General features: G+C 41.8%; 1 protein-coding gene across 10 annotated transcripts in view; it reads right to left on the bottom strand.

The window, feature by feature from the left end:
* Window positions 1-24,776, bottom strand: part of LOC135900609 (E3 ubiquitin-protein ligase TRIM33-like) — a 167,679-nt gene that overhangs the window by 3,994 nt on the left and 138,909 nt on the right. For all 10 annotated transcript variants that reach the window (XM_065430038.2, XM_065430039.2, XM_065430040.2 and 7 more), the window contains 3 exons: window positions 23,010-23,121; window positions 20,768-20,842; window positions 18,015-18,167 (listed from right to left, as the gene is read on the bottom strand). In XM_065430038.2, the coding sequence (XP_065286110.1) occupies window positions 18,015-18,167; window positions 20,768-20,842; window positions 23,010-23,121 (340 nt within the window). The remainder of the gene's footprint in view (window positions 1-18,014; window positions 18,168-20,767; window positions 20,843-23,009; window positions 23,122-24,776) is intronic.

Genomic DNA, 24,776 nt, shown 5'->3' with positions numbered 1-24,776 from the left:
TACCCGCCAAAATGGCTCAGGGCTGCGCATTTTGCTTCTGAGTGCGAGATTGCAAAGTTCTATCCCAGGCTGCTACAGCCACATAGTGGGGTTAGGCCATGGCAGACACCCCAAAATGGTGCCTGTGTTGCCTATGTGTTACTTTGGGACATTAAAATCAATCTCTTGGCTTTTTGTTACAAGACTGTACATGCCATTCCACACTGTTTTCACTGGAATAGGCAACTCAGTACAAATGTCAATGACATGTGCTATGTCACGTGCCATTTCTCCTCGAAGCATCCAATCAGTACGAGGGGTGCTTTGTAATGATCATTTTTCTCAGGTCCTCTCCCTTTCTCTTTATTTTTTGTGCCAAATGGCTGATCCTGGGGGAAATATCTGCAGTTTCCTACAGCTCTGAATTCATTTACAGTGACAGCAGTTACTCCTCTGACTACTCCCGATGCCCCCAGCTTTGTGCAATGCTCCTGCAATCTTGTGCAAAGATGCTTAAGAGCATGTGCGTGCAGCAATGATGATTACAGAATGATGACAACTGCATGACAGCACTTCATTCATTGACATTCAAGGCAGCGAAGAGCCATGTTTGGTTGAAGAGACTGATTTGGGGCTTATGAGGGCACAAGTTCTTGCAACCAAGGCCAGTGCAGGACACATTATTGTGTTATGGTAGCAATGAACACAACACAACCACCCCGACTGACTTCAGTCGCTGCCGCAAGTGAAATGATGTGCATGTGCAAGAGAAGTGATTTTAAGCAAGCATCAAGGACATCCTGGGACAAACACCAGTCCACGCTGATGATGTCCTTTAAGGACCATGTTGTCTGGCGACGGTCTATGGTTAAAGAGACACTTCACTCACCCCAGAGTTTTGTGTGTCAAGCTTCCATAGTGGCCACACTTAGCCCGATATTTTTTCTCATTGCACACTTCCCGATATAACCTTATAGTCATTGTTTAAGTATACTAGTCTGCTCTGTACAATGACAATTGCACTAAGTGGCCAATCTTGGTGAAAATGGCAAGTGACGACAAGTGTGAGCCAGTGATTAAACGCAAAAGGAACAGACTGGGGAAAGGATAATTGCAATATTTAGCCCTTGGGTTCAATCTGGTGCGCACTACTGTTCTACTTGGTATGCACTACTGTGCACACAAACCACTTGCATTACACTACTCAATGTGAAGAGCACAATCCAGATCTGCTAAAATTATTACTCCTGATCTCATTGCTTTCAAAGTGCATGTATCATGCAAGTTCGCCACTACAGATGACTTAGCACTATATTTTATTGGAGTGCAAACAACAAATTTTGGGGCTACAACCTTTAAAAAATCATTTGCACCCCTTTGGAGACTGCAGTACTAAATGCATGGCGGACAACTATTATTAATCGACCCGACATAGTATCGCCTGTAACGTACCTGCCAGGAATTGGCGACCACTTGCTTCTACAGTTTGATATTAAACTAGACCGCCGGAAAACTAACAAGAAGAAATAATAATATGAGACTACTACAGAACAAATTATCAGGCCATAAACAATGCATTATCTTCATTTATCGACGTTTTCCTTGATGGCTCTGACCACCGTAGTGTACAAACTAATTGGAACATGTTCACAGCTATAGTCACCCATCTAAATGAACAGTACATTTCTCAAAGCACCATTACAAATCACACAAACTCTCCCTGGTAAAATAATCACATTTAATCACAAATAATCACAGGAAGTGCTTCTACTGCATTGCAAAGCTTTCACCCACAAGTGAACGCTGGGCATCGTATACTGCGGCATCAGACCCATATGTGCAAGCGCTCAAAGACGCAAAAAAGCACTTCCATTCACATATTCTGCCTTCAATGCTTACCACAAATGTTAAAACATTTTGGTGTGCAATTATTCCTTCGACTGACAACAGCCTTGTCTTAACCGACTCTTCTGGTGTTCCAATTCCTCCCGACCTTTCTGCCACCATACTAAAGCATACATTTTCAAAAAGTTTCACAGCCACATCTAGCAGTACACAGCACTTTAACTATGTTAACATGCCCTCCATAACTGTTGCTCCATCCGGTATCAGTAAGCTTATTGATAGACTATGCATTCATTCTGCTCCTGGATACGATTGTATTAACTCAAAATTATTAAAAAACACTTCAGATTATTCTTCCATCATACTATCCAAACTTTTCCAGCAATTGCTTGACCATAATACGCTACCTAATGAGTGGAAAATAGGCAAGGTGATTCCAATGTTTAAATCCGGCAGCAAAGCATCCCCTAATAATTATTGTTCAATCTCTCTCACCAGTACATGCTGTAAAATGCTCCAACATTATTTTTACCAACCTGGTTAATTTTCTTGAATTGAACTCATTTTTTACATCAACACAACACGGTTTTCGGAAATCTTACTCCTGTGAAACCCAATCAATATTGTTTACACATGCACTACACCATATTCTTGACCAATCGTCACTAGCTGACTGTATATTCTTAGATTTTTCAAAAGCATTCGATAAGGTGTGTCACAAACTATTGCTTCACAAACTAAAACAACTTAACAATGACGGTCACCTTTTGAAATGGACTGAGTGTTTTATTCTCAACCGCTCGCAATTTGTTTGTGCTAACGGCATTAACTCGGTTTTACAGAGGTCCGTTCAGGTGTTCTACAGGGTTCCGTTCTTAAACCCCTATCGTTCCTAATTTACATTAATGATCTTCCCTCGCTTATCAACTCCCATATCTATCTGTTCGCTGATGATTGCATCATTTTCAAAGAAATTAGCAATGCTAACGATATTGAATTACTTCAGTCTGACCTTGCCGCTATAGGGAACTGGTGCAATGAATGGTTAATGGAGCTAAATATTAACAAATGCAAAGTCATGCGTGTGTCTAGGAAAACATCTACCATACCGTCGTACTACGTTGACAACATGTTGTTGGAATCAGTTTCTTCATATAAATATCTTGGTGTTAACATCACTTCTAACCTCAGCTGGTCTCTTCATGCTGAGAACATAATTAAAAACGCTAATCCCATGCTTGGCTACCTACGTTGCAACTTTTTCAACGTACCTACTAATTTGAAACTTTTGTTATATAAAACTTTAATACAACCCAAACTCGAATACGCGACTCCGTTATGGGACCCTACTCATGAAAATCTAATCTCTGATCTCAAGATGGTTCAAAATAACTCTGTACGTTTTATTCTTGCTAACTACAACAGCAAAGCGAGTATAACTAACATGAAATCTAATCTTTGCCTCCCATCGCTGGCATCTCGAAGAAAAGTGTTTCGTATTGCCCACTTCCACAAGTTGTACAACCATCATACTATAAGAGATCACCTCATCCCCCAACCATCTTATGTATCCCGTCGCATTGATCATCAGGACAAAGGCGGCCTTTTGTCATCCAACAAGTTTCTTACAATCATTCCTGCTGAGAACCTCGCATGACTATACCATCTTCCCATTAAAGTTGTAGGCCTTACTAATTATGAACAGTTCCGTGAAGCCTTAGCTAATATTGTATATACAGGTGCCGTTTAAACACTCATGCAACCAACTGTGTTTTTTTAATTGTTTTGTATTTACCACTACCCCTCTGTAATGCGCTTGGCCCTGAGGGGTATATTAAATGAAATGAAAAAAATTACTTTATCGCAAAATGCCCAGCATCTAGAGCTTGCTTACTACTGTAGTATTGATGGCAAATATTTTATCATTTTTCACTTGCGTCTAGTTTTGGGCAAAACTGATTTAAAAACAAGAAAAACAGTCACCAAGTTATGTTTTTAAAGCTCGATTTTTCAGAACATTGCTTATGTGTAATAACCCGCACAGCAGTGACCCCAACTTATGGAACCAATCTATAAATGGGGGCAACCAAAAATTTTGGTTGTCGCCACATATTTATCTCATGAGTTTCGTAAACATTTCTGCTTGTCTAAGCACCAGTCATTCTTGCTGTGAACACGGAAAAGAGTGCCCACTCACAGCACCCTTACAAAACAGTCTGCAAAATTGAATAAACTGCCAGTAATCAAACAAGTTTTATTTTCAACAAAATCTAGCATTTTACAGGTTTTACTAGTTATTTTTATTTTATTTCCCTCCTCATTTTATGGCTGGCATCTGTAAACACCGCATGCACTAGCATGGCATGAATGACACCATTTGACCATGTCTACCACGTAATTCTTAAACTTCGACTTCCTGCTAAAATGAACCCTGCATACAATGTGAACTGTGACTTTGTGATGTTGCAGAATTTATGTGAGCCAGCAGCTGATAGACTGCTGAACCCAACGGTCAATGGCTGCACACTCGCAATTTCTACAGGTATGACACTCTTCGTCAACTCACATTTAGACTTTAAAATTGAAACATTTTTCATCTAGTTCTCCTTAGTTGTGTTTGGCAGATGCAATCCTCATAGCCATGAGACACGTGTGCTGTAGCTCGTGTGACAAAGAAAATTCATGTCCACACTGGCACGAAAAAAGAAAAAAAATCGCAAGAACAACCATCTAGGTACGGGAAGTTGATGGGCTGGATGCCCAACACAATATATTCATAAAGGCCTATGACAGTGTGTTGCAGCTTTTTCATTTCATGGGAGTATGCACATTATGTTTTTTCTGATAAGCAGAGAGCATCTACGGATGCCACTTCACTGCAACCCAACAATGGCAAATGAGATTACACCAAAAATTAAAAGAAGACTTCACGTGCCCGTGTGCATCTTAGCTGGCTCAGCTGCCTGCAGAAAGCAAGCTTAGCATGTTGGTGCACTTGCCTGTTAAATTTGGGTATATCACGAAGTGCATGAATACTGCTCTGGCACAATGCTAATTTGTGAATGACAATGTCATGAGCACACTTTCTTGGTAACACATTACTTGCAGTGGTCTTCACTAATGGTAGGAACAGTGAACTAAAAATCACTAAACAGCTGCTTGATTAGCGGCATTAGAGCGAGGCATATGTTGTAAATGTAAAATTGAAGCCAGCCAATACGCAAAGAATGCCCATTTGTAAGAAATCTCAAACAGGTATTCAAAATGAGCAGCAAAACATATGGTTGCACCAGATTTTAGTATACAGCTGCTGTACACAGCAAAAGAAGAAGGAGACTTATGTGAAAATATTTGGTGGAACACTAATGCATTTGTCTGCACATTTAGAGGCCATATTTTTCATGAGTAGTGCTTGCCAAAGAGGTTTACCTAATTTAGGAGAAAGGGAGGTGGGAAGGCCTCTAGCACATGGGTATTATTTGTATTTAGGCTGGCTTCACATTTGCAATTACCACATGTGCTCTAAAGCTGACAAACCAGAATGCTATTTAATTTTAGTCAATTATTTCATCTATCATCATTCCGAGATAAGTCTTCATGCCCACCACTGTGAATGATAAGTTACCAAATAAATTTATATATCTTAATCTCCTCAAAGCTGTGTCTATTAACCACCTATGGACTTTCTTCAGACATTTTTTACGCACTGCTTTGATCACATATTTCATGAACAAAAAACGATAGACACTGTCTATATCGCTGACTGCAGATGCATTCAGGCAAGTCAAGAGCCCATCGTAGCTATTGTAAAAAGTACTTGACGCATAGAGGAATGCGCACTGCAGGCTTGGTGCTGCCACCTTTTCCTGCGCCTTTAATGCAAACATACCATTTTCACAACCCTTAGCTTTAGTACATGCGACAGCTGAATTGTGCTGTTGACTTGCACAATCCAATTCAATGACACATATGCTGTACTAGTCCTGGGAAATACCTAATTTCACCTCAATATTTACTATAGACAAGAAGCAGGAAAAATTACCATTATCATAAACTTGGCAACCAAGAATGGCTTGTGACCTTTGGGCATATTTATACATGACCATATGGATACCTATGTATACACTGGCTGCATAAGTTACCAGCAAATACCATGCAGCTAAAGCAAAAGGTTAAATTTTTGGCAATACAAGTGACCAGGCAGGCAAGTTAATGCTGTGAATACAGTGGTAGCATTTGCAAAGACAAAAATAAAATATGTGGCGCTACCTGTGTTTAAGAATATATCTTCATTCTTAATGGCCTACTAAACGAGTATGTTGCTAAGTTCTAGATTCAGGTCACCTTTTGCATGACGGAATTCCATGAGTAAAATGTAACAGTACCTACTGAAGCCATGTCCTGTTGAACTGGGCCTTGTTTTAACGTCCTGAAGAGCAACAAATCTTGCAACATTTTTGCTTCACACTGCTTGCATAAAGTTACATCTGTCGTGCACCGACTACCATTTCTGCAAATCTCCTAATCTCATCACACCACCTAACTTTCTGACATCACTGACTGTCTCCACTCCTTGGCATCCATTCTGTCAGTCTAGCAGACCACCATCTGCTCTAGTAATCACATGACCTACACAATTCCACTTCCTTCTCTTACTAGCCTCAACTAGATGGATGTTAAGAGATGCCTTAACCTAACTCATACCACCATCGTCCAACTGCCTCCTTAATGCATGCACCATTATGCATTCCATTGCTTGTTGAGATGTTCCTTAGTTCCCTCTCCAGCTTCTTTGTCATCCCCCAAACTTCTGGCACATAGCGCTACTCATCAAGTCATACTGTGACATTTAAGAGGCCTAATAATGTAAATGGCTGCTAAAAATGCACAGGCAAAACAAAAGAACAAAGTAGAAAGCAATGGCAAAAAAATACATAAAGGAAAATGAGAAAATGTGACTTTTGACAGCAGCTGGTAACATGTCACCTGGATTGAGACAATAGCAACAAACACGACATCGAGTTTAAGCAGCATTACTTAAAACAGCTCTCCAGTCTGATCTTTCGTACCAATTAATGTGCACAGTTTGTACCTAGCAAATAAGAATTGGCTAGCTGCCCAGTCACAAAGTCGGCATAAAATGAAGTTTAACTTAAGGGGCCCCTCACCAGCCCACATAGCAATTTGGTTATATGCTGGAAGTTGTTACGTGCCCTCTGAGGAACGTTATACCGCAAGTATTTTTCAAATTGGTGCATTACTAGTCGGGAGAGAAATATTTCGGTGCCACGAACCCATGCTTTCATGAGGCAAGCATCACCGCCAACACAGACACTTCCTCCGCATGCCTCCGTCTAGCCTCCACATGTGAAATTCCTTACCTGCATTCTCCAATACTGGAGCTGGAGGATTACGTGATATTATGTGATGCCCCCCCCCCCTTTTTTTCGGAAGGCGAATTCAGACAGAAGGTCATAGGATGTGCAATGAAAACAAAATACTGTTGATTTCAAAAGGACAATGCAATAATCCGCTTTTATTCGGAAGGTTTGCCCATGCTCTAAATGAAATTTGCTAAGCTCCCTGGAAGTGCAAGATTGCAGCTACTGCTTGCAGAATCTGCATGCAAACAAAACCATGCTATCTTGGTGTAGCCAAGAAAATTAGGTTCAAACAAAATCAGTATTTTCTGGTTTAATCATAAATTGAAGGCCTTTATATCTGAATTTCACATATTCATTTCTGGCCTGTCACCTTTCTTGCAAAAGCACACCAAAAGATGTCTCAGCTGATGTTACAAAAGCTTAACAGTAAATTTCTGCCTCTATCCCCTGTTATTAGTTCATTACTTCACCTTGACCATCTCCTTAGTTTATGTAATAAATGTGGGCCTATAAATAAAAAAACAGCCTGTGGCAACAACGGTCCACTATTTATCTTCACCACACTGATCAAACCATTACAAATTGATTTTACTTACTGTGAATGCCTTGTAGATATTGCCTTTATTCCATATGTTATAATCATCGATTGCCTTCTGTATTTGTAATGAGATCAGAGAAGTGGCAAGAAGAAAAAAGGGTGCATTTAAAGTACCTCATTCAAATGTCATTTAAGACATTAAAAATCAATTACTACATGATGCACCCATTGCATAAGCACATATCCTAAATTATGTGGTTCAGCCAACTTAAAACAATCCCAGTTAAAATTAATGTCGCAAACTGGGCTAGTTGGCACATATTTGAAAAGGCGGCAGGGCAAAAAGACACGGACAAAGACGAAACGACAAGGACAAGTGCTGAACTTCTATCAACATCATTCACAAAATCATTCACAAAAATGTTGGAAGTTCAGAGCCCATCCTTGTCATCTCGTTTCCGTACGTGCCATATTGTGCTGCCACCTTTTCCTAGTTTTCCCAGTTACAATGAATGCTCGGTTAAACCGTATGAAGACACCACGATTGTCAGAACCTGAATCCAGTTAACATGCACAGGTTATACGCCTGGCTCCCACCAAGGGCAGGTTGTCTTTTTTTCCCCTTTCACTTTAATTTTCCTTAGAACATGTACATTTCTACAAAAAGAATTTAATTTACACAATGCTTTCTTCATTGTCTACATTCATTGTCTACAGGGTTTACGTGGCTGTCACAGTGTTTATAAGGTTATACCAACAATGTACTATGGCCATCACGTAAATAACTAGGACTGTTTGCTAGATGAATCTTCAAGAACATTGCTCATGCATGTTGCCCACAAAAACCAAATTGCATGGCTGGTAAGTCGGCACTCAACTTGCATTATAATGTCTGCACAGAGCTTCGCTCATAGTGCCAGTGGCTATAAAGATGTAGTGCTAGATGCTCTGCTTATTTCGTACCGCAGGAAACGATCACAATGAGCAAGATGATGAGGAGACTTTCGTCAATTAGGCAATGGTGGGGCCCTTACGCTACAACAAGCCTTCTGGTCCTGCCTACAACAGATTTCGAGGCTGAAAGTGACAGTGATCACTGGTACTTTACCTAGGACACTTTAATTGGCCTCCATTTTTGTTCTCATATGTTAATAAGGCAACTGCTGCAACAAGAACGTGTACCACATATGGATTATGTAATAGGAGATTTTTACTTTAAGTCAAACCTGATTTTGCAAAAATACTTGGTGAAGACTGTATTCTGAAAATTAGGGTACATACTGGCTTCATGTACCATAGTATGTACTGTGTGCGTGTGTGTGCGTGCATGTGTGTGTGTGTGTGTTATTTTTCTCATAGTTCATGGCTCTTGCACTTTGACTGCACGCTAATAGCATTACATAAGACAAATTACAGTTTCTTTTAATCTGTGCTTTCTAAAAACCTGTCAGCTCCTGTTTGTTGCGAAATACATACAGAGTTCAAACTTTTTTCGCATCGAACTGTTACGGTGCTGCTAAAACGGCAACCTCCTGATCACAGAAAATACACACACATGCACAGAACAATAGCAGGACAGAGCTGCAAGCAATGCATCTAACAGAAAGTGCAACATGGTGCATCAGAAAGGAGAAGTACTAAAGTGTATAGATTTGAGACAAACAGGAGTACAAGGAAAGGACAGTCTGGGAAGAATGGAAAGTGGAAAGCCAGAGGCGTCAGGTGGAGGAAGCCATGACTAGAGCTGTGTGAACAGTATGACTGCGAAACCAAAGTGCCACATGGCTGCTGCAAAATATAATAGTATCATGAAACTATATTTACTTTGTAAAAAGTTATTAATGTTGGAAAAAATCCAAGACACACTGCTTCTAGCCAAGCAACATTTAGATTGTGCATGTTCCCTTTTGATAGCATCAGCCCCTCCAAAGAACTGACGCTTCGAATGGGTAACACAAAAGAGCATAACCACAACCAGACTCTTAAGCTATGTAACCCATGCCTGGTGCACAACACATGCTGTCAAATGATCAGTCTTGGAGGTCTGTGTTCATCAGCTTCAGTTTCATGGCGCACAGGCGAATTAACCAAGTACTGAACACACACTTCCCATCTGAATAGATAAACGAACTAACGAACTCTTTGACATTTGTGATCTTGGCATTCACACAGCTCTAGTGTTTAGAAAAGCCATAATCAGGGCTAGTTCATAAATATTACAGGAAAACAATGTTCCGTTGCAAATATTTGCATTACAAAGGCCCACAAGGTTTAGGAGGAATACGTGTATAGTTAAGAGCAGACCATCATGGTGTCTACTTCCAACTTTTACGCACAAAGTGTAGCTGTACAATCACAAACCAGCAGAGTGAATCTCTTGTCCTCACCATTTTTGGCACACTAGGCATCAAGTACAGTGTTCTAGAAATATACAACAGTAATAACAAAAGTAAATGCTACATGGCCTCACTGCACAAATGGACTTCCAGCCACGGATTGAGATGTTTCACCTGATAGGTACTTCAACTTATTTGTGGGGTTTCGCCCTTAGAAGGGAATTTATACATCGGATTTTAAGGGTGCGATCTTGTACGCGTTCCAAAATAGAACGGAGGCGGTCCGTTCCACCGAGCCGCACACGCCTGGTCAGTTTGAACGGTGTCGAACGCCATGACGTCAATTGTGAAGTGATATCTGCTGTCAATCATTCCGTGTTGTCTGCTATCGGACGAACGCAACGGAACGGATCGCCAATTTCGCGACGGAAAGAACGGACCGCCTCCGTTCGAGTTTGGAACGCGTACAAGATTGCACCCTAAATGTCAAAACCAGAATCTGATTATGAGACACGCCGTAGCAGGGGTCTCTGGATTAATTTTGGCCATCTGGGGTTCTTCAAAAGGCACCTAAATCTAAATACACGAGAGCTTTTGCATTTTGCCCTCATCAAAATGCAGCTACTGTGACTGGGATCGAAGCTGTGGCCTCCAGCTCAGCAGCACATCGCCAAGGAAACTAAGCTACCGAGCATGTTTGACACCCTCATGCAATAGCATGCTTTAAACATTGAAAAGTTCAGAGTCGCAGGTAACAACGCCCAGCGACAGCATTGAACTAAGGAATGTCCTCTTTCTTTTGGCCTCAGCACCTTCCAACTAAAAAGGCTCTTGCTTTCGTTACTATGTAAATGCCTAGAACACTGTACCATCAAGGAGTGAACCAGCTGACAGTCTGCACTTAATTGCACGTGTGTGTCCTTCAAGCCATGGGCACTCTTTCTCATTAAAATTTTTGCAGACAACAGATGTCGCATTCCAGTGCCAAGGGTCGTCTAAATTATGACCAAAGGGCATAAGTAAAAGGCACGCCGTTGACTGGCACTGTGAGAAGCCAGCCTCCGCCTCACCCGCTCTCAACACCAGAGTTAAGGGAAGAAGCACGCTCACCCCAGACTTGACCTTGGGAGAGAGGGAAGAAAAAAAGGAGGGGGACACAAGGGGACCCCTTGAACACAAAAACAAAAAAATTGACAGGTGCACGTGCGTGTGATAAGCAAAGACACACACGCACACTGTGCTACAACATTGCTAATGCATGCAAAAATGAGCACAGCATGAAAGACAAGAACACAGAAATAAATACAAACACTGCACTCCCTTCTGTCTTTTAGTCTTTCACGTTGCACTCATTCTTTTTATGAATCGCCAACTCACCCAAGCTTCCACCCTTGTCAAACAAAAAGAAAAGGGCAGGATGCCTAGAGGCATGCGATGCAACAAGTGAACTGTGCTGGCTGGTATTAGATGCTGCAACCTTCAGTTTCGTGCTTTTGTCGTGCTTTTATTTTTGCCATAGGACTGACGTGATAGCAGGGCTGCTTTTTTTTTAAAAAAAGACTGTACAGCCTAAAAGGAACATTTACCGGGGGCAGGGGGGGGGGGGGGGGGACACCCTGTATGTCTAGGTGTTCAGCTTAGGTGCACAATATCAATGCAGCCTCTATGGCGAGGAGTCGATCTCACAGCCTTGAACTCAACAACAGAATTCCATGGCTACTATGCCACCGCGGTAGAAAGAAATTGCAGAAATATTATGGTACTTTGCAATCCTTTCCATGAAGGCAGGCCTACCACCAAAAAGCCTGCGAAGGACTAGATAGGCTTGACATTTGGACTGTACTGACTTTACAGCCAGATGTCTATAGTGCCTTGCCAAGATGAAGTTCAGGGATCTCTTAAGAACGTCAAGGAATTAAAAGTGTCTTGAAAGTATTGAAAATGGGGCTGACCTCAGGGTTTCTATCTTGAGCTTCTAGTACCACTTCAAATCCTGTATAATGTAATTGACAACTTTCTACCTTGCACATCCATTTTGGCCTCTGCTTTCCACATGAGCTTTCAAGCTACAGCAGCACTCTGGCATTTGAGTACACGCCCACACAGTGCAATACATTTGTTCTATTAAAAATAAATTGTTTTTCCCACTACGACTGCAAGGTTGTGCACAATGCTTACAAATTGATGCTCTGTGAACAATGAAGAAAAAGGGAGACCTGTAGGGAAGGCATCACGTGGCAATTCTATAATCCAGAAGTGTAGACACATTAACTCAATATTACCCACATGTTCCCACTTCGTGCTACAACTTTCAGACAACCTTTAAGAATTACAATAGGTTTTTCATTCTTATTTTCTCTTTCACTTCACTATATGGAAAGTAACAAAATCATTCACCAACTTGTGTCATCAGATCAGCATCTCTAGAAGTAAAAATTTACAATTTACAATGACATACCTAATTACTTTTGACTGATAAGGATCCTAACAATAACTGAAAAATGATGTCCTAGTGTACACAACAGTTAATATTCAATTCATGTGCACTACCAGTTATGCATTAAATGGATGTAACACTGTCCAGTACCGCTTTAGAGGCACAATAAAGCCTTAATACATGTTATAGAGGACAGCACACTACAGGCAAATAATGTACAAGTTTCAGCCATGAAAGCTGATCTGAAAATTCCTGATTTTCATTTTACGGCTTTTTACACAAAATTGGGCGATAGGAACATTAGTGATTATGTTTAGCCTTCTGTCCACAAAATTTGCTATGCAATGAACTACAATCATAACATGAGACAAGCATCTAGGAAAATACTAATGTCTCACAAATAACACAGCGGGTGCAGACACCCCTCTCTCTCTCTCTCTACTGTGCACAACCTTGCATCTTTCACTGTACAATGCAGGGCAAAACGGTTCTAAAGGCATGCAAAGCAAATCTGTTTACAGCACATCCAAAAAAAAAAGCCAAGCTGAATACATGCACTTTTGCAGAAGGAAGCAGAAAAGCAGGTTAAGCAATGTTAGAAGATAGCAGCCTCATTCAATGGGAAGAAGTGTATGTAAGAGTGCTTTAAGGATTCGGCAAGTTCATTTCAGTTGTATACATCTCGAAACGAAAGGCACGGTTGGAAGAGTTATCGAATGGTACTCTGCTTATGAAAGCATAATCAAGTATGAGCTAGCAAAAATTAATGTCCCTCTGCTTTCAAGGAACCATGTAAGTAAGGATGTACAAATAAAGTGCAACTGTTCCTTGTGCCTTGCTTGTGGTCATTTCACAGCGCAATAAATAAAGAAAGTGTTAAATCTCTGGAATGGCACAAGTCGGAACATTTGGAATGCTGAAACAGTACAACAAGCATCAAGGAACCTTGGAGTGCACTAGATCTGAGGGATAATAAACAAGGCTGCGCAAACAATTCAGATTATCGGGAAACTTTTTCTAGAGGGGGCCTTCCAACAGATTTCAAGAATTCTGCCAAATATGTATGTTGCACTAAAGGATATAGCCTCAGACGTCCTTTTCATACAAAGGATTTTGAACATGTCTTGTAGAAACAGAGTTACTGGTAATCAAATGCTGCCTTTGCAGCCTTCCTCTCCTTTTCCTCATTCTCACCGTGGTCAAAGCTGTTCTACTGTACTTGCTCCACCCATCATAAGATCACAAGATTTGATACCAATGTGGCCTCCAGGATCAGATAATGTGACACACCAATCTAGGAAGCCATAAAACTGTACTTCTTTACCCACAGTAGTCACAGTTGTTTTCCAATCTTTCCCGAATCAATGCTTAGTCATAATGTCTAGGGAAACCCAGCTAATAGCCACACCATTGTGTTTATTTGAGTATAATTTAGTAAATATGGTAAGTGGTGGAGATTTCAGGATGCTGAAGGTTTCGCCATAGATTTTTGAGCGAACTTGTCGGCCCCCAGTGATATGTACATACTGAAATATTTGGTTTGGACATTCAGACAACATTGGATAATGATTAAGCAAGTTTATTTACCATGTTTTGACTATTATGGGGCTCCCTTATAGTTCATAGTGACGATTCGTGCAAACCACTACAGACACGAAGTAATTGGCAACAACTGCTAAAAAAAAACGGCCAACCTCAACCATAGGCACAATGTCGTCAAGAGTGGTGCAAAGCATTTGAGCGACTGTTTCAGTGGTGCCCATAATTCTGGTCTCAATAGCACATGCAGCAGCCTTATTAGTGTATTTTTAATGAAGAGATTACGATGACTCACAACAATACAAGCTTCAACATATTCAAATACTGGTTAATGAAACAAGCCTGGAAATTTTGGTTGGTCAACTATGTTTTCAATGAATTTTGAAGCTCCAGAATCCTAACAATGGTTTCAGGGAACTTGGTAAATTCAAAATTTTAGAGATAGCAATGCAGCCAAAAAATGTTCAGTAGAGAGGACACTCATAAGACATGAATAGTCAAAGTGTTCATGCATGATATTCAGGCTAATGTGCATCTTGAAATGTGACTGGGATGGCTTCCATAATCTATTTATGACTCAAATACTGTACCACAGGCATGCTCGCACTGGGACTTCTCTCTTCTTTTGAAGGTATCCATTAGCTTTATCAAATACGACTTAATATAACGAGGCATAAAATGATTTTGTATCTATATCTGTTCATATAATTTATAGTTATGTTGCGGAAAATGTATTTTATTCAATTTCATATTATTCAAACAAACATGGTATATGGTTCCTAGGAGTTTGAACTAGCGCAAGTCGCCTGCACACTCAAATGCCCATTTGTAAGTGGTGCAATGAATCAAACTGCATTACACAGCAAACGTGCAGCTGGGAAAAAGGGTTCTTACTAAATTCTGCAGCAGTGCTGTGCTTAACATATATAGCAAGACTGTACACTCACATTTAACCCACAACAATGATCGCACCAAGCACCCGTGCTTAAGTGACCAAATGCTTGTGTGACAGAAAAAAAGCTGCTGAAGGGTACCTCAACCAAAAGGGCTGCTTTGGACAGAAACGGAAACGAAGAAAGTCAAGAAGGAGTTCCTGTCACTAACAGAGCGAGCATTACTCGTGGTGGAAAAGAACCACCTGACTGACAAAGTATCCTCCCCACTCTACAAAAAAAAAAAAAAAATAATAATAAAGGAAAGAGAGAGAAAGAGAGAGAAAGAGAAAGAGAGAAGTACTATCTTTAATTTAATGTTCCTTGACGCCTAGTGACAGTACATGGGAAGATAATTGCGCCTGCAAATTTATGTTTATGCATTGGAGCTGTCAGTAATACCTTAGTGAGAATGGGTACATACACATTCAATGTGGAAATGGCCCCTCTTTGTGGTCCTTCACCACCATATTATCTAAAGGCCTCCAGCAACTAAATTTCCTTCTGTCTAAATTCGTTATAAATGATTAGTATCTACTACTTAAGCAATTTTGGCGAAGTTGCAAAGCTAGTAAATGTCTAATTTTCTTATTAATTTTACAGCCTTTATATAGCATTTAAGCAGACGAAGCATGCACCTGGTGATTAGTGGATGTGATGAAAATCCCAGTCCATCACCTCCAAAATTTTCAGCACTGCAAGCACTGGTAATTCTCAGAGATCATGCGAAGCAGCTACGCTCGTTCTCAATATTCAGGGTTCTGCATCACTTCTCACGGGCAGTATTAGTGGCATCTTTTTCAGTTTTGGGATCAGAAACGTCTATTTTTGCTAGCTTTTGTGGTGCATCCACTGGTATTAACCCCTTCTGCGCCTTGAATGAGCTGTGTTTGGCCACTTGTTTCTAGTAAAAACGGCCAAGGACAAGCTGAGCTCATCGACGGTGCTTTTCATTTTTCTAGCAATGCCTTGGACGAGCCTAGTTTTGTCTCTTTGCTTTGCCATTATCATACTTTTGGTAGGTGGCAGCACACAATTCCCGGAGCAGTGCAGACAGTAGCGAACTTCTTAGTGAAGAAGTAAAACATGTTGGCAACGAGGGTCTTTACAAACAATCTGGTCAGAATTTGGGGTAATAGTGCGGCATGGAAGGGATTGAAAATGTAAAGCTTTGCAGGGAGGTTGCGGTATATCTACACCCGAAGTCTTGCTATGCAGTCAAAATTTCGTTGCAGTTGGCTTTTGACTAAATGGGTAATAGTACTACTGCCTGCAGTGTAAACATCCTTCATAATCGTCACATTAAAAACCATGCTCACCTGAGCACCAATTTGACTGCCTATTGCTGTAATCCATCATTGCAAAGGAATAAAGCCAAGTGCTTTAACAACAGGTTTTGCATAGTATACCATGTAATGCCATAAATACTATTTGCACTATTTGCACATTGCATAGTTTACAAGTGCATTGACATATTATACTATGCCTATTATTGCAGCGATATCATGCACTCAACATTGCATTATGCCAAAACGAAATGTATCTTGGAAAGTGACCTATCTTGAGTACAACCGGAGGTCAAATGTTGGCAACTTAGTGAGAAAGTTGCTTATTAGTGAGCCATCTGGGTGCATCAAAGCTGCTTTTCTAGGCAGGGTGCAATCTTGAAATACGATACATCTTTAGAAAATTGAGGGTCATTTTCCTTTTTCACATTCCAATTGTTGACTTGCCACTGCAGGAGGTAATTTAAAGCTATGGTATAAAGAATAATAAGGAAGACTTATACGAACAAATAAAACATTTAAAAAAATACGTAGACTGCATGTGCCGTGGGCATCAGTTTAGAAGAAGCTTTCATTGGTGTTCGTGAGGCACGCTGCTCCTCTTTAGTGATCATTTGCAAATACAAAGCAAGCAACCAAGTTTAACACATTTCCAGTGGAAAACCCTCACTCAATGTAAACATGCGGCACTCCAACAAGCGAATATCAGACCTGACGATGAAGGAATGACAGTGGTATGACAGTGACGGTATGACGAAGACAGCAGGACAGCAATGGAATGACGAGAGAACAATTGCAATGACATAAAAATGATGGCATGACCATGATGGCATAATGACATCCATATGTTGTTGATACGCTTACAATGGCAACAACAATCAGACAATGCCAGGCAACAGTACAATGTCGACTGCATGACAAAGGTGGCATGACAACAATTGCCTCATGACGGCATCCCTCCACCACCATCACCCTTACCCCCATGTCCCTTAAAAGAAGTTAGCAACACTGCCTCCTATGAATGGTGCTGAAGTAGAAAACTCCAGATTAATTCTGCCTATCTGAGTGTCTTTAGCATGCACTTAGGTCTGGCGCATGATCATTTTTGCATTTTGTTCCCATCAGAATGCAGCCGCGGCCACTGGGACTTGATCCTGTGATGCCTCGTTCAACAGCAGTTTGCCCCTTACCCTCCGGGTTGGCCACAGCGGGGTAGTCAATAAACAATCGGGTCAGTTTTTCCAACCACACCCAAAGCAAAGGAAAGTCCAACCACCAGGATGACAAAGCATAGTGCAGGTCATAAAGGAGAAAGCACAGAAGAAAAAAAAAGTGGCAAAAAGCACAGCATTTCTGCTAAATTTAGCACAGGAAACTCTGGCGCTGCAACTGTTCAGCTTCTATAGGAATGGATGGTCAGTATATGGATTTGTCCTATCGTCATGGTTGGTGCTTGAAACGCAAAAGGCAACAAGACTATGCACACACACAGAATTATTGCGAACATTTGCATTTATAACACAATATTTTGTTGAAAATGAAACATTCCCAAAATCGCCAAGCTGTTTGAAGCCAGAAAGACACCGTTTAAGCAGATCCATGTACTAATCGTCATTCCCATGCTGACTGAACAGTCATGTTTGCAGCTCCCATAAAGATTAGTGCCAGGGTTCGCTCTAGTATTTATGTAGAAAATTCTATGGTATAAAAAGAAAGAAAAGGACAAAACAAAACTCACATGATTGAAGGTGTAGCAGTTCTTGAAGATGAGCTTGACATCGGAAAGGAACTCGGGAACATCCTCGTAGTGATTGAAGTGAGACGGTGAGAGCTTCTGTTTTATTGTCGTCAGATCCATGGGCTTAGTAATCACCTTGTAATAGTTGGGCACCTGGGACAAGTTAAAGCATAATATTTAGTGAGAGCATGAAGTTTACAAAGAAACTTACTCTTGCAAAACAATACTAAATGCATTTAACAGGAAGCTTTAGCTCGAGGTCAACTCTAATTGCCCTATTCAAATACATGTGAGCAACCAGCGAGCCAATATGATACAACCAGTGAGCCAATATGAATGAAATGTATTGCATTTAAGAGAGAACACCAAATTCTACTGACTAGCAAGTAGAATCTTGATTTATGGCAACAAATCTTTACAAAAATTTCCATCATATTAGCAAATTAAACAGAATTGCAAAAACATTTTTTTAGTGTTGAGTCAAGAGTTGTAAACTTGATTCTTCAGTTTATTATATTGTTCATATTTTTAATTGGTGTTCCAGAATTTTTGAAGAGGAAGACTGATAGCCTAAATAAAAAATTGCTACAGTCAGTATATTTTAACTGTTTCATTTAAAGGGCCCCTTACCAGACCACATAGCAAATTTCGGTTGTACGCTGGAAGTTGTTACGTGTCCTCTAGGGAAAGTTCTACAGCAAAAATTTTTCAAATCCGTTCGTTAATAGCCAAGATATAAATATTTCAGTGCCGCGAATCCATGATTTCAGGAGGCGAGCACCACTGCCAAGAGAGACACTCTCTCCACTTGTCCCGTTTAGCATCCACAAGCAAAATTCCTTCCCTGCGTTCTCCCATACCGAAGCTCAAGAATCATGTGATGCATACGTCATGAGCCCCGCCTTCATTTCTTTTCCCCTTGCTTTTTTGTGGCGCGGCCCACTTCCACTGACGGCGTCGCGCGCGAGTTGTTGCGATTGTCCCGTTCCACGCAGCACACGACTTTGCGTGCTGTGCACGAGGACACCTGACTAGCGGTATAAGTCAGTGCTACACGAAGACTAAGGCAGACACAAGCAGATCACAGAGCATGATCACGTGCTGAAACACGAAAGAAAATGACATAGCTTCGGTGTCTGCACACTAACTGCACAACGTGGGAACAAGCAGACGAAGCAGAAGTACATCTCTCTTATTGCAGTGCGAAGTAAAACAAAAACATGCAGACATTCAGTTTGCATTTTATTATTTTTCTAAACATTAATTCATCTATTGAACCAACAAATTAAACAAATAACAGATGTTGCCTTGAATAATTCTCGAAGTAACGTGTCACTATGAGCGACGTCACAGCACAAACACATGTACATAGGTGCATTAGCATGTATATGTCACCTTCCGGCTTGGAGCACAGCGGCCGCGAGAAGGGCAAATGGCGTTCGATTTGAAATTTCAGCTCTTTCCTCGGCACGTAGCGATGTAATACTTAGCAGACATGATCGTTAGTACGCATTGTATGCACTGCACTTGTATATGTATATGTCACCTTCCGGCTTGGAGCACAGCGGCCGCGAGAAGGGCAAATGGCGTTCGATTTGAAATTTCAGCTCTTTCCTCGGCACATAGCGATGTAATACTTAGCAGACATGATCGTTAGTACGCATTGTATGCACTGCACTTGTAAGCTCAATATAGCCAGACCTGGTGAGGGGCCCTTTGAATCCAACACAAAACTCATCAAAATCAGTGCAGCAGATGTGGAGAAAACGATTTCTCCATTATGGGAGCTCCTGGGGTAAAGCTTCCGCACAACTGAAAGAAATACCAAGTTGACTCTTTCCAAAAGGATAGACAGTTGGGCGAGTTGGTACGGTAACATGATTTTGGCTTCTAGCGCGCTCGTCCTGTCTGCTCCTTTCTGTGTCCGTGTTTCACTTCGCGCTAGAAGCCAAAATCATGTTGACTCTTTCCCTTCCACGCACATTGGGCATCGTTAGACAGCTGACGATGGTTTCAAACGCTGTTTTCGAGACCTTCCACACCACTCACGGATAAACTGCACCATCTGAAGTATAGCAGGAGAAGTAAACTTTCATTCTTTGTGAAGTTCACTCCCTTCTCACTTGGTGGCAATTTCTGAATGAGCTCCGAAGACGTGTGCGCACTTTTTGGAGTTGAAAGCGAAAGCAGCCACCTCCGGAAGCAGTGAGTGGGCTCCAAAACATTTCAGATCGGCTGATTTTATTGATGGCTCAAGCAGCAGTGAGTCGGAGCATGCTGTCTTTTTATATGATAATTCCGAGAGCGAAGAAGAATAAAATTAACCCGGAACTTAAGGCTGCTCCACTAGTTCGTGCTCCTCGCCCAACTGAAGCCATTCAGCACTAGCCAGCTAGTGCGGAGACAAACGAAAACTGCAAGAAATGTTACGACAGCGAAATGCAACAGAAAACACGAATTTACTGCACGACTTGCAACGTTACCGAAACTGCTTTGCTGCATAGCACGCTCAACTGTAGGGCTTCCAATTTAAATATTTTGTCCAGTTCTATTTCACAATCTTGTTTTTGGCAACTTATATTTTTTTTTATGACATAAATCTTGTTGACAAAAGTTGTACGCCTGGAAAGTGGATTTATTTTGCTTTGCTTTCGTGTATTGCATAAAATTTTGAGCGCAACAGTTTGGATACAGGAGGAAGACTGAATCGAGCACCGAAGCCATTCACAGGTATATAAATTGAGTTCACTCACCGTTCGACTAACAGGAATGTGGAACGGTACACTCAACTCGTGGCAGAAGAGGTGAAGCAGGATCCTTTCGCATATCTTTAGACAAAACAAATGCATGCCATCTGTTACAGCATGTAACAGCAACAAATGTTATTCAACATGCATGGTCAATTAGTGAAGCATTTTTTCTCTAAATTTTGCACTCCGAAGTGGGGATGCAGGCTTTACAGGAGGGCGGGTCTTGCATAAGTATGGTAGAACCTCGTTCATATGTTTTGGAAGAAACTCGAAAAAAAGAAAGTTACTAACCACGAAAATGTATGATCTAAAGTCACTAAAAAATCTGGCACGCTCAACTGTAGTTGACAGTTGCGACATGAAACACTGATGCACGCCGAGCTGGTGGGATCCGAGTGGCCAGAGATACGCATAGCAGTCTTGCGGCTTCGGCAAGCTTACGTTAGCCTGGGTCAGCAGGTTCTTCGACAAGCATCCTGCCAGGAAGTTCTGACATGCTCACTCTGTGCGAATCGTTGCGTCACGACACGCAGACACAAGCTGAACTGATTAGACCTGAGCAGCTCAAGACGAACACTGTCATTTTCATATTGCATAGTGTTTTAAAGGGACCACTAAAGCAAAACACTAAATCAGTTTAGATGGATAAAGCGTTTTTTGAAAAGACTGTTGTGATTAATTTTGAAATAATAGATTGATTACTAGAAGAGAAAATGAAGGTCATAGTTTCAGTTTCTGAATTTTGTGCCGAAAACCCAAAGTCAGTACATTACTGTGATGTCACATATTTCAAAGTATTTTTTTGTATTTAGGCCACATTGGCTTAGCAAAAGTTTCCGAAACTCACGGTGTTCCATCTTTGGCTTTTTTGAAACACAAAGTAGTGTATCTTTACTGCTAAAAAATTACCTAGGCCCTAGACGACGCCAAGATCGATAACGTCACAGCGAGCTGGTGCGGGGAACTTCAAGGAGGCGTCGCTACCTGTCTTCTATTATTGCGCTTTTTCTGGCTTGCGAAGTGTCTTATCATGATAAGAGTGGTGTTTCCGATATTACAGAAGGGTTAATTAACTGATGCAGAAGACATAATTTTTCTCTTTATTGTCCCTTAAAGACAGTGAGTGACGCCAGAATACAATGCCACGTCAGCAAAACATGGCACTCACTTCGCACTGCCTGCAGCAGGCAACGAAACGGCCACGTGTTTCGGTGATCAGCGTTGCCTATTAAAAGCGTGCAGTACACTTCCAATGGCGCTACACCCCGCATGCTGTGGCGTAGGTAAGAGAAGATACTTATGGCAATAGGGTTGATGGCGATGGCTATGAATGCCGCGTGCGGCGACACCCGGAGGTTTGCTGATACAGGAATAGGAAACTGAGTGCGTCCTGGCGTTTTGACATGACACAGGCGGGCAAATACTGCGGGGAAGCTGCTGCAGCAGGAGGCTACTGTTCTAGATTGCGTGCGCCTCATGCCTTTTCTTGTTTACATGGGATTTGGCAGCCAGAATATGTATAATAGGATAGCAGTTTTCCGATCATATGATGACATTAGTGAACACATCAACCAGTAAAAACGAAGTGTAACTGTATGGGTCACTTTCGGTGTTCTCGATCGTGAACATTGGCACTGGGAAATCGTACCAACTCGGATCATATCAACGAGGTTCTACTGTATATACGGTAATTAAGCATGTTCGTTTTGCTGGGTGTCCAATTCATTGGTTGGTGACCGTACATTGTACAATTATATTTCTTTCTAATCGTACGCCAGAGAGTTCTAGCTAGTCCATAAGCGTTCTACTGCTTATGGATTACCAAGCCATGGATTAATGGGTGGACAGACGCAGCAAAGCTGCTAGCGGCACCTTGTGATGTTTTGTCCAAGTACAATGCATTAGAAACATATTTGTGTTGCGTGAGTGTTCGTGTTGGAGGAAAATCATAAAAGGGCAATGATTATGTTACCACCAACACTTTACAGAAGCAAATAAGTAGAATATGGTAGGTGACTGCAGTGTTAGCTTGGCGTGCTCTGTGGTTGAGCTACCGGAGCTGTTACCATCGTACACTCCTCCCAACACCCAATAATCTGCAAGGAGTAATATGTTTATGGACAGGCTAAAACTCTCTACGGTCACTCATTTAAAAGATGGCAAGAGTTCATGTAGCATGAAATGAAAAAGGAAACAGAAAACAAGATCAAAAGGCGTTAAATGAGGGATACAAGCAGTGACTGACCAGGAGCTCCCTTCCGCTGAGTCCCACGGGAGTCTTGCGCTTGGAGCCCGCTGACTCCCGAGGAATGTTACACTTGAGGATGTCGAGGCACAGAAGGCATGTCCAGTCCTCACTGCATATATGAGGCAGGACACAGTGCGATGAAAATGCTACCACTCAAGATACACTTACTGCCAGTAGTCAACAACCAAGAACCATTGCATATACCGTATTTACTCGCATAATGATCGCACTCGTGTAATGATCGCACCCCTAAATTTTGTCGTCAAAATTCCATTTTTTTTATTTCCCGTGTAATGATCACACCTCAAACTTGCCGCAGCGATATGTCGTGTGCTAAGTCTAGCTAATATAGATCGCGCTTACCATCTGTCGAATGCTACGCGAACGACTCTTCAAGACGAGCCAAGCGGCCTGCACGCACCAAACATTCTTAAGCAGATGCCTCATTTCATTACTTTCATCACTTTCAGCCCTTCCATGACAAAAAGAAGTACAACCAAACTTGCCTTTATTATGGGTTGGCTTTATAATGGTTGATGTCAACAAAAACAATAAAGGCGCATTTCGATTCTTTTCATCTGCACTCGTGAGCACGCAACAAATCGCGCGCGGCAATGATAGTAGCCACGTTTACTCTGATACGTTAAAAGTGTACCCTATTCATACGCCGACGCTTGTAACACAGCCAAGATATTCGCCCACCCTTAGCGGAAACGTGTCGTATTAGGATAGTAGTGAAGACAGATGCCGCAGTTTCCGTAGCACGTCGGCCATGCATTTTTAGGTCACTGGCAGCTAAGCGCGCCCACCTGTTTCTGTCCCCTCAAAGTGGACATGGCTATGTTATTGCCGCAAACTTGCCGATATTAACAATATTATTCATCACTGATACGGAAGAAACTGTTTCAATGCACGTAATGTACTCACGAGAAGAAAAAAAAAATCGCGTTCGGCGCGTTCGGCTTTCTCCGCCGGCCGCCATTTTTGTTTTGGTGTCCCGCACCCGCAATCCCGCAGCAAACGCGGAAAATTTAACCCCGCGTAATGATTGCACCCCTGAATTTGCGTCAATTTTTCTGACAAAAAAAGTGCGATCATTATGCGAGTAAATACGGTATAAGTGCACCATCTTTGGCCATATCAGCCAGATGCGGGTGTACAGGGAGGACGCAGCACCACTTAGGGCTCATTCACACCGGCGACTTGAGGAGGTTGCGCGACCATTTGCGACCCGCAATCAAAAAGCGACCGAAGGCGACCGATGTTCACACCGGCAAGCCTGGCTGAGCGCGACCCGCAAGTCGCAATCCCGGAGATTATCGTTCTCAGCGAGAACTCTCGGAATCTACGCGGAATTTGAACGCGACGCCGGAGGAGGCCGGATGTAGACACACGAAAGATCACTTCCGGTGCGCGGCTGATTGGTTTATCAGTTTTGCGACCACGATCGCGCGACTGAAAAATCGCGCAGAGAGCGACTGGCCCAAAATGGTCGCTTTTCAAGAAAGGCGACCGTTTGCGACCATTTGCGACTGGTCGCTTTGCGACCAACTTGGTCGCGCGACCACTGTCAGTCGCCGGTGTGAATGAGCCCTTACTGCTCGATGTCAGCTGCAATGTCGGGTTCTCACAAAATTTAAAAAAAAAAATGATCTAACATGCAGCGCTATCGTGTGTTTCATTTAATGGTGGACAGCACTGAATGTGCACAAAACCAACACAATCTAGAAAGCTTGAAAACGTTCACTACAAAGGCAATAGCAC

This window comes from Dermacentor albipictus, chromosome 3, assembly GCF_038994185.2.
Source record: "Dermacentor albipictus isolate Rhodes 1998 colony chromosome 3, USDA_Dalb.pri_finalv2, whole genome shotgun sequence".
In the NCBI taxonomy this organism is placed as follows: domain Eukaryota; kingdom Metazoa; phylum Arthropoda; class Arachnida; order Ixodida; family Ixodidae; genus Dermacentor; species Dermacentor albipictus.
This window is presented reverse-complemented; position numbering and strand designations above follow the sequence as displayed.